The 10,987-nt window shown below is 34.0% G+C and overlaps 1 protein-coding gene across 1 annotated transcript in view; it reads right to left on the bottom strand.

Moving 5' to 3' along the window:
- Nucleotides 1-2,451: 2,451 nt before the first annotated feature.
- The window catches only part of LOC136041084 (cell cycle checkpoint protein RAD17-like), a 181,891-nt gene continuing 173,355 nt past the window's right edge, over nt 2,452-10,987 (bottom strand). The window contains exons 11-12 of the mRNA XM_065725637.1: nt 8,319-8,379; nt 2,452-2,807 (exon numbers count right to left, since the gene is read on the bottom strand). Coding sequence (XP_065581709.1) covers nt 2,654-2,807; nt 8,319-8,379 — 215 coding nt within the window. The 3' untranslated portion in view covers nt 2,452-2,653. The remainder of the gene's footprint in view (nt 2,808-8,318; nt 8,380-10,987) is intronic.

Raw genomic sequence — 10,987 nt, 5'->3', positions numbered from 1 at the left:
TAAAAGGTTGAAAATCTTTAAAAGAATAAAAACAATTAAGGATAATTATGAGTAGCCAAATGGGACTTCTAGAGTGCGCTTAGATTTCAAGCCAACTATAGTTATCTACAGTTAATCATAGTTTAACTACTATTTATTTAAAGGGTTTGACCCTCTGTTGTCGTAACTCCTCAGACCGTCTTACCCTTGAACTTTTCGTATGAATTTTTTTGCGACTTTTTGTAATATCTGTTTGACTTTTTTGTGATACCTGTTACTGAGTGAAGCCTGCGCATGATCAATCAGTGACATTGGGAATCGCACCCAATAATTTTAGAATCTTTTTTACAAAGGTGGAATGGGGGTGTTTTAAAGTACTTCTATTAAGTTTTTATGTTAATTTTTGGAATCGTTTAAAATTACAAGGCTATAATTGTCATGGATGGATACAGAATTAATGTAGGGGAGAAGGGGCGTAATTTTCCATGGGAAAGGGGTGACAAATACCCCACCAAGACCTCAATTTGCCCCCTCAAGACTCAATTTTTCTCCCTCCTCTCATCTGAAATTTAGTTTTTTTTAATGGCAAAACTAAGATAAGCCTGGATAATTCAAACATCCACAGATACTGACTAGTTTTTTAGCATACCTTAACCTATTTCGTACTTTATTGCTCATTTTCAGTTTTCACTGTTACTTGCAATTGGTTTGGGAAAATCGATTCCATCTTTGCCTACTCCCCACAGGATCCTTACTAAGTTATGGCAAATGAATTTTCTTGAATATCAAAGGTTAACGTACAAGATATTCGTCATGATGGAACTAAGCAAACAGAAATATTCCAAAACTTATCTTCAACACCTCTTGAAAAATTATCTTTTACACCTCTAGAAAAGAAGTATTCCAGAAAATTCCAGGACATCCTGAATATTAAAAAACAACTAAGAAGAATAGAAAAACTTAGAAAAAAACTCAGTCTAAAAAGCATCGACATAATTAAATTTTGTAGATTCAATTGTATTTTTTTCTTTTCTGAATACATTTTTGGAAAGTCTGGAAATGTTGATACTTTGTAATTTTTTAAGGCCGTGATTAAGTAAACTTGAAAAAATCGAGCTTCAAAATTGAGGTTAGGGTAGCCTTCTGTCTCTAAATTCTCTAGAGACCGTCGATTGTCGAAAACACTTCAAATAGCACTTATTCATTTGTGGAAATAGCAGGTTAATTATACCAGCTTGTCAATTTGATCTCTAGGGGAATCTGACACGATTCTTTCTGGTAAAAAACTTGTAAAAATTTCAGGTAGCTGAAGATATTGTATGGGACTGTTCGAAAACAGGAAAATATATCGAAAAATGGTTGCAATCATCTTACAGGTTATTGTCTTCTGCTCATGATAGCACCGATTTTGTTCTAAAAGCAATATCCTTCATAGAGTACACTTGTGAAAAAGAGTGAGACATTTTCGAAGATTTCTAAGCAATTAGAGGAAATAGAGCAAAATCCTAGCAAACATTTTGTAGCATCTTCAAGAAGCTAAGGCCTGATATTAAAAGCGGTATCTTTCGCCGACGAATACTTGAGTATTTTTTAAATATAATTTTTCAATTTTAACATGGGAATTTCGAGTTCCATCAAATCACTTAATCACGGCCTTAATAATTCGTCCGAATGCCAGCCTGCTTACAACTATCAGTAAAAATAGAAAAAAGAAAGTCTCCTCAAGAATAGATAATCTCTTTTTGGCAGTAACAAGCGTATGTATCATCTAAATGAAAGTGTTTTGCTTCTTTACATAACGTAGAGGACACAGTCCTTCACTAATTCAAAATATCATATTTTGAAAAGATTCAGAAGTTTCAGATTCAGAAAATTTCTGCGGAGTGAACTTTTCTTGGGGATGGGGATTTTCCAGGAGGAATCAGCCAAGAACCACCAAAAAGACTGGGATGTATGGTGATTGGGTTGAGACTAGTTGCCTTAGTGAACTTTCTGTGCCTCTTTTTTCACTTCCTCGAAAACCATTTTTGTAAAAACAGCAAAAAATCCTTTGGTTATATTTACCAGCTATGATTCATCAATTGGTGACGTCTGAAAAGATCCTGTTTATTCGACAGGACTTTCGAAGGACTATAATTTTGTTGCTGAAACTTACGGAATAAGAAGTTCACAAGGATATGACTATTTAAAGTGATTCATATTAATGTCGAGTAAAAGGTATATTTGAATAAACTTTACAAATAGTTGGAATACGGATAACGAAGGAGCAATTTAATTTTTTTAGTTTGACTGGTAATCACAACTGCCTAATTTTCTAATATTTCTGCTAAAGCAGATGTTTGTGAAACTTACCATTTAAAATATAGAGTGTATTAGCAGGTAAAAAGGGAAGTGACTTTCTCATTCATTCCCCTCGAGAATGAAGAGCTTTGTGGGAAACGGTACCATACGAATCATATTCACTTAACAAAATTCGATAGATAAATCATTTTATTAAGCGCACAAGAACTAAGGAAAACTTAAAAATTCATGTAATCTCCATTTTTTATATATACATTCAAACATACGAGCTTGGGAAAAGAAGTATTCCAGAAAATTCCAGGAAATCCTGAATATTACAAAAACAACTAAGAAGAAAAGAAAAAATTAGAAAATCTCAATCTAAAAAAATGGCTTAATCTTCAAATTCTTCAATGACATAATCTTCTTCTTCTTGAAGCAGAGTAGCCTCAAAAGCAGGTCCTTCGACAAAATCAGAAGATATTACGTTCTCAGAGTCGTTAACAATCTCCATTAGATCAACTTCATCGAGAGTGTCTGCGGAATGACTAAAAGAAGAAGATGTGAACAGCGTCCAAAAGATTGTCAAAGCGTTTTTATCAACCTATTTTTTTTTAAGAAAGGAAGTTTTACCAGCACTGGATAGCAAAAATCTTGTACCTGAATTTTGACAAAATTATTTGGATAAATTTGTTTATACTCTACCCCAAGATACGTGCTGCGATCTATGAATTACTATCTTTGCCGTCATAAAAAGTCGAATTGCAAAAAAGTTCCCATGCATAAGAATTTGAGAAAAGAAGTGTTCCTGGATTCCAAATTCCAAAAAAGATCCTGGGAAATTCCGTTAAGGAAAAATGATTAGCAACAATACAAACCAATAGGAAATTTAATTTTCTAATACCTCTTATGATCTAGCCATCGGTAAAGGTATTTGACCTCACTTAGGTCAAAATTTCTTGATATTCAATTTCTGAAAAAGCACTTAGAAATGGTTTTTAAACTTTGGTTATTTTCTTTTGATCTTTTCTTTCTGATGAGCTGGTTGCGACACTGCTAACGGTTGGAGCTCCCTTTTGAAGGAGTCCCACTCCTCGTTTAAGCAGGTATGTTACTCGTATCATACTTTTCAATATTAAATAAAACATTTTTTCCACTGAAGTATGTAGCGACATTAAACTAAAAACAAACTGAAATCATTCCATGTATGAAGGGGTCTCTCCCCCCTCTTCAATACATTGCTCTTCACGCAGAAGCCTTTTAGCACTGTCAAAAAGATTCTTATTCTAATTAAAAGGTCCTTGTGTTCCAGGAGAAGTTCTTGAGAAACTTCGGACAAACAGTGAAACTTTAGGGTAAACAGCAAGGCATAAGGTATTAATGAGAGGTGCAACCCCTTTATAGACGAACCGTTTTGAGCTTTAACATTGTTCCTTGATTTCAGTTGAAAAAAACTTGTCTTTTTTAGTTAATTTTTGATAATTTTTCAAATAATCAGGCTACCCTTCACGAAAAATTTTCTCCTTTCACGGGGAGAGGGGCGTTATATTGTCCCCAAAGCCATATTTATTGACTTTTTAGCTATCCTGAAGAAAATGATTATCTCAAAATTTTAATCAGATGACTTTGGAGAAAATAGGGCGTGGAAGGAGGGCTAACTGCCTTCCAGTCTTTTTGGTCACTTAAAAAGGACACTAGAACTTTTGATTTACGATCAAATAAACCCTCTCACAGTCTTCTAGGATCATCGGTTCGATACGATCAGCCCAAGGGGAAACATAAAAAAAACATAATAAAAGTAAATGCGCATCCATGATCTTTATTCTGGCAAAAAATGAAAAAATCTACATTTTCCAACATAGGAGTTTGGACCTCTTCAGTGGGGTGCATTAATATGTTGAATCTGATAGTGTGATCTGCATTAAGTTCAATTGATGCTTTGGAGGTGTTTCTCCCCTTTTTCAAAATTAAGTACATTTTCTCAGGCTAGTAACCTTTGATTGGTAACGCTAAGCTTAATGAATTTTGTATATTTTGAATCAAAATCAAAATTTGATTCCTTTGATGTATTTATTGTTACCAAAACTCTCTTTCTTAGAATTTTGGTGTTTCTTAGAGTTTAGTAACACCCCCAAAATGTATTTGTACAAATCAAGGGGGCTAAAAATATAGCAAACACCCCTCCCACACTACCTCCCAAATTGACACCATTATTTGAACTTCAAATAATACTAATTTGCAAAAAATAAAAAAAAACACAACAAGTCAAAATAATTTCATCTGTAGCCTTGACTAATGGTAAATAAACCCATTTGTGGGAGGGAGGGGCTGGGACACAATTGTGACGATAACAATTATTCAAAATTGAGGAGCACATTTTCCGCTTATGGATGACGAGGCTAGGTTGGTAAGGTTTCAATGGAACAGAGAAATGCAGATAGGTTACTTGTGAAACCTCCCGTTATTTGTAAGTTTGTTCTATTTTTAATGGATTAATATTTTACACAAAAGAACCAATCAGGTTCTACAAAGTCCTACAGATAAATAAACAGTTCTACTGAAGTCCTACATATAAATATCCATTGTCCAGAAATATATCCAGAAATCTGCTTATTCTTGTTACTTTAAATTTATCCCTAAACATTAATTTTTTTTTATCTCTGCAAAAACTAGGGATGATGTAATTGGCTTGAAAAACAAAACAAAAAAAGCAGGAAAATTCGTTGCCATCAAAAGAATTGGACCTGTGACTGTGCCAGAACTGTCCAATATTGACTCTGCCAGAACCTTCCAATGAAGCAAAGAAACCTCTGCCATTACTTAAATCACACCAAAAATATACGAATTATTGAACATGTTTTTTCGTCCAAAATGAAGAATAGGTCGTTTCCATAGATACATAGAAGTAGCCTTGTGGACTGAAGTATGAGGTTCTTTTGGTATCACCGCTGATCCTTTTCATCAGCATTGTTTTCCTAGTTCTTGCTTTGATAATTTGTTCCTTACAACTTGTGTTTACAGCTGGTACATAATTCATCCAGTTATTACTCGCCTTTTTCTCAAATAATTTAATCTGGTCCACTGTAAACCAGAAACCAAATCTGTTTTTTGATTAAAGCCTTTCGACCCCATCGATTTCGGACTCAATTAATGTAAACAGATTTGGAAGGAAGGGAGACAACTGGGATAGAATGGCTCCGTCACAATTCATTACACTTTTGACAGATTGAGCCCCCCTTCAGCTGCTGCCAATAGAAATTGGAAAGTGTTTCAAGCTTGTTCATGCTTGTCAATAAATAATTTATCGCAAGGGGCGGACTTATATTAGCTTTCTCATTATTTGATCTCGTCAGCAGACTGATCTACGCATTTGGATAACAATTTGAAGTAAATCTCTCCCGCAGGGGTGTCAAACTCAATACTTACTAGCAGGGCCGAATTCAGTATTTTTTTCCGGGGGTGTAATACACAAAGATTTTTACAATGGGGGGGGGGGGGTAAAAAACTTGAAAACGCATGAAAATATTGTTTATATCCATTTTTGTTACATTTTAAAGAGTCAGACAAACATTTCAGGGAGGGGTTCAAATGCCCTAACTCCCTCCTGCAAGCAGCCATGCTTACTAGGGCCAGTTTCACTGGCGGTCCAGAATTTGCCAAAATCCCTAGAAATCCCTAGACTTTCTATGATACACAGATAAACATTCAAATGAGGATAACCCATTTATTAGACAGTAAAAATAGATACAAAAGACTAGATATCTTGACTATATATACAGCGGTCGTCCCCAGCAATGATGCTAAAACATTGAAATTAAAACTATAAAATTAAAACATATTTGTAAGGAGCAGGATAATAATTTCCAGTTCATTCAATCGATTTGTCTAAGAGAATGCAATAACTGGTTCATAAAATAAATGGTTTCTTTTGCAACTGGAAGACAAAGCAGATTTTGCCACCTTCATTAAAAAATCAACTTACATTTAGGCAACATTAAGGCCGTGATTAAGTGAACTTAAAAACATCGAGGTTCAAAATTTAAGTTAGGGTAGCCTTCTGTCTCTCAATTCTATAGAGACCGTCGATTGTCAAAAACCCATCAAATAGCACTTATTCATTGGCGGAAATAGCAGGTTAATTATACCAGCTTGTCCAATTTGGTCTCTCGGGGTGTTATAGGCGATCTGAAACGATTCTTTTTGGCAAAAACATGTAAAAATTTCAGGAACCTGAAAATATTCTACGGGACTGTTCGAAAACAGGAAAATACATCGAAAAATGGCTTCAATCATCTTACAGGTTATTGTCTTCTGCTCATGATAGTACCGATTTGATTCTAAAAGCAATATCCTTCATAGAGTATACTTGTGAGAAAGAGCTGGACATTTTCTAAGATTTCTAAGTAATTAGAGGAAATAGAGCAAAATCCTAGCAAACATTTTGCAGCATATTGAAGAAACTACGGCCTGACATTAAAAACGATATCTTCCGCCAACGAATACTTGAATACTTTTTAAATATAATTTTTCAATTTTATCATGGGATTTTCCAGTTTCATCAGTTCAATTAATCCCGGCCTTAAAAAAGAAAATTAAAAACCCAGCTATTGAACTCTCTCAGACAAATCCGGTGAATGAACCGGAAGTTATTATTTTGTTCTGTATAAATATCTTAGTTTTAATTTTGCTATTTTAGTATTCCTGCAAATAACAATCCCTGTATTTGAGGTCGAAATATCTAGACTTTTGTATCTATTTTCACAGTGTCTAATAAATGAACTTATCCCTATTTGAATGTTTATTTGTTCGCCCTTAGGTTACGCAGCAAAAGCGCTGATCAGAATGTAAGACATCAAATTCAGAAGGCAGTAAATCTACCCACTTTCAAAATTCATGTACACCAATTAGAAGGTGCCAAGCGTGGCGAAAGTTTGTCATGCGCGGGCAAGAGTGTACCGTGCACGCCACGAAGGGGATTTTGTGGCCTAGAGTACGTAGCCCTCGGATAACAACAAATTTATAACATTATTTAACATTTAACCCATTATTTAACTTATCTAACATTATTTATGTTAAAATTTATTAACATTATTCAACATTTACATATATGAGATTTTAAATTTGCCACTTTCTTTCACTTCTCTCGATTTTTTAAAACTGATATTATTTAATTTTTATATGTTTTTACTTTTATAATAATAAACGCGAAATTATCTAAAAGCTATTGCTTAAAACTTGCCACTTTTCATCTTATTTCTATTCTTGCTGGATTTTTTGTGCTACCTCATGTCTTCATTCTGATTATCATATGTTTCAATTTTACTAATACAGTTAACGCTCAATTTAGGGGGGCGATATAACTGCAGATAAACAAACTCCACAGAAAATTTAAAATTGAACTAAATAGGCAAATACTTAGCAGAGAAAGCTTTTAAAATGTTATACTTGCGTTAAATTATTACATTATTATATGTTATTAGATTGCAATGTAAAGTTATTACTTGATTATCTGCGGATGGTCCACGGATAATCAGTCCACGGATAACTGTATTAGAGACAGTAATATCTTCATCGAAATTTTTTTGCTTTTCATTTATCTGTGCCTTTAGTTTTCTCTTCATTATATTTTGTAATTAATAATACGGAATACTTGTCTCAAAAGACTACTGATTACCACTTTCCACGTGCCATTTTGTTTAATTTTATTTTCTAGATTTTTTGCATCAAATTTTTTATTTTTATTGCTGTTAATTTCTATTCAGCACCTGAGAAGTTGATCCTCAATTAATTCATTTAATGTATTCTACCAATTAGAATAAATTCATTAACTCATCTTATATTTTATTATTTGGAAAGTGATTTAATTTATTATATAGGCAGGATTTATTCCTGCTTTAAATTATTTTAATTTTAATTTGTAAATGAAATTATTATAATATCAACTGAAACACTTTTGTAGCATATTAATATCAATTAGATATCAATTAGGATACAAATTGTCGAAAATATTAATTATCAATTAACATTAAAGAATATTGAACATAAAAAACAGAACTTACGTTACTTCAAGTGGGTTCTGCGTATTGAAGGAGGTGAGCTCTGAAACGATTTGATCTGTGGCTAAAAGGTAAAATTTACGGTGTTATCATTTTTAATCATTATTTTTGGAGATGCTCAACTAAATAAAAAAAAAAAAAAAAAAAAAAAAAAAAAAAAAAAAAAAAAAAAAAAAAAAAATTAACAGTAACCAGGACATTTTTCTTTAACTTAGGAATGAATCAACTGAAAAAAATTAAACAAAACGATTTTTTTTTTTGCTTCAAAAGTGATAAAGGCTATAAATTTAGCTGTGAAATTTCACTTTGGTAGCGACAGAGCGGGAAAAGCTAGCACTAATCAGTGTTGTCAGGTGGTTGATACAAGATAGTGCAGCCATTTAACAAAATACACCGAACAGGCACGTACGCAGGAATTTTTTTCGGTGGGGGGGAGGGAGCAAAACCCTCGAAACACCAGATATAAAGTAGCACTTTTTTTATTTAGTAATGCAAAAAGCACGTACATCGGAAAATGCAGATTAACTTTACTCTCTAGCATTGGAGCGGATGGGGGGGGGGGAGAAGATTGAAGCCTCAAAAGTACGTTTTAGGCTCAGGTTATGTTCATAGCGATTTAGAACCAGTGATAAATCTGTTATATCCCACTGAAAGGGAAATTGTAGGGTTAACAGCGCAATATAGGTACTGTGGGGGTAGTTATTCTATTGTAAAAATGTAGATTTAAATGAAAAATGATAAGTTTCTAAAATTGATCCAATAAGAGCTGTACTTTATCCTGAAATAAACGCCCTAATATTGAGGGATAAACGCCCTAATATTAGGGATAATTCTATTTTGCTGTGGAAAGCAAACTCTCTTCACAGAAAAAAAAATAACAGTACAATTGCGAATTACTTCAAAGAGGGTAAAAAGTTAGACAGAAAATGGGTTAATAATTGGGCAGTGACTTGACCGGATAATTGCAAGCTGTAAAATCCCCCCAAAAATGTTTCACACATGTATCTAGATTCTTAATAAATGTACTTAAAAATTGTGCTTAAAAGCTGTACTTTATCCTGAAAAGGGGGGAAAACAGAAATCTCAGAAACCGAAAATCTCGGAAAACGCTCAGAGTCGAGAGATCGGGATGAAATTTGATGGGAAGAATAAGCACAAGTTCTAGATACGTAATTGACATAACCAGACCTACAAAAAATCCCGGTGCTTTGTGCCAGCGGGTGGGCGCCCCCATCTTCCCCCACCGTGATAGACACGCGTCTGGATTGTGGTATCCGGTCCGACGATTACTGCAAAAACGACTTTAGACCGTGGTATCCAATATCACGGTCTTTGCGAAAATACAACTATTATATTACAAAATGCTGTATATGTCCTGTTTCTTTTAATTTCGTAAATGATTAAACCGCCTAGGTGCCTCCTGACATTCCCTCATCATTCTCAGATCGTCTTGGAGGTTCGTCAGTGGAACTTTGTCTTACCTTTGGCCCCGTCATATTATTGAAAGTCCGATGTGCAAATTCAACATTGTACAATCTTTTGTCTTTGGTCTTTCATTACTGAGAAAATGAAGTGAGCAATTTTGATCATTAAGGCTTTTACAAGTAAAAAGTGAAGTGTTTTATTTGTATGTATTACAGAGACAGTGAGGATTCCTGACACATCTTAGGATTCTTAAGCATTGTGTTCAGAGAGGTTTAGTTTCAGAAAAGGTAAGATTTATGTTTTTTAATATCTTTGCCTCCAGGTGCAGTGAAGTAGAGGTCTGTTTTTTTATATATATTTCGTTTTCTTTGTGTGTATACACCTTTTTTTATTGGAAAAATTATATAAATAGAACAATGTTCGATAACTGTAGTACCGAGGTTAATTTTAGGTTCCTACCTCGTCACAATGCCATATGAGCCATATTGTTCCTACCAAGAGCCATATGAGCTCTTGGCTCTTGTTTTCCCTTAAATCATAATTTGGCCAATAAAATGAAATCTTATAAATACCGTAAAATTTTTATAGAAAGAAATAGGAAGAAGGAAAAAGGAAGTCTTTCTTATTCAACGGTAACTTAATTTAAGGTAACTTAAATTAAGGTTTTAACAAATAACCTTAAAAGTAATTCGTTAAAAAGTCATAAGGCGAAACTGTAGCAAAAAAAGAAAGAAAATTTCTCCCTAATGCCTTAGGGTTTAAACTTAGATTGAAACTTTTGGAACTGTTGGAAGATTCTTATCTCCAAGTTAAATATTCTAAGGCAACATAGGGATGAAAAAACAATAATAAGGAAAGGCATATGAGATAAAGATGCGAGACAAGGATGTGCTAACATCTAAAATAAAACAGATTCAAAGATTTTAAATTAGAAAGTTGAAAAGATACAACTTGAAACATTAACAAACTGAACATTACTGCCACAACTCTAAGGAATAATCACAAGCAAAAGAACAAGTAAAAAAAAAGTAAAGGATACGGCATTAGACTTTACAGTCCGTACTGGCGGTGCTGTTCTCCGTTTCTTGGCCCTTCAGCCAGGAAGTGTAATGGGGAGTTGGGGGCCAGCCATCCTGTGCTTTCCCACACCCTTCCTGTTTACCTTCCCCAGATTTCTCCCGGTACCCATTTAGAGCTGGGTCGACTTTGGCTAAGCTTACAGAGTCACGCCACTGACCCCCATCCCA

This window comes from Artemia franciscana, chromosome 21, assembly GCF_032884065.1.
Source record: "Artemia franciscana chromosome 21, ASM3288406v1, whole genome shotgun sequence".
Lineage (NCBI taxonomy): Eukaryota > Metazoa > Arthropoda > Branchiopoda > Anostraca > Artemiidae > Artemia > Artemia franciscana.
Note: the sequence above shows the minus strand (reverse complement) of the source record. Positions and strands in the feature narration are given on the sequence as shown.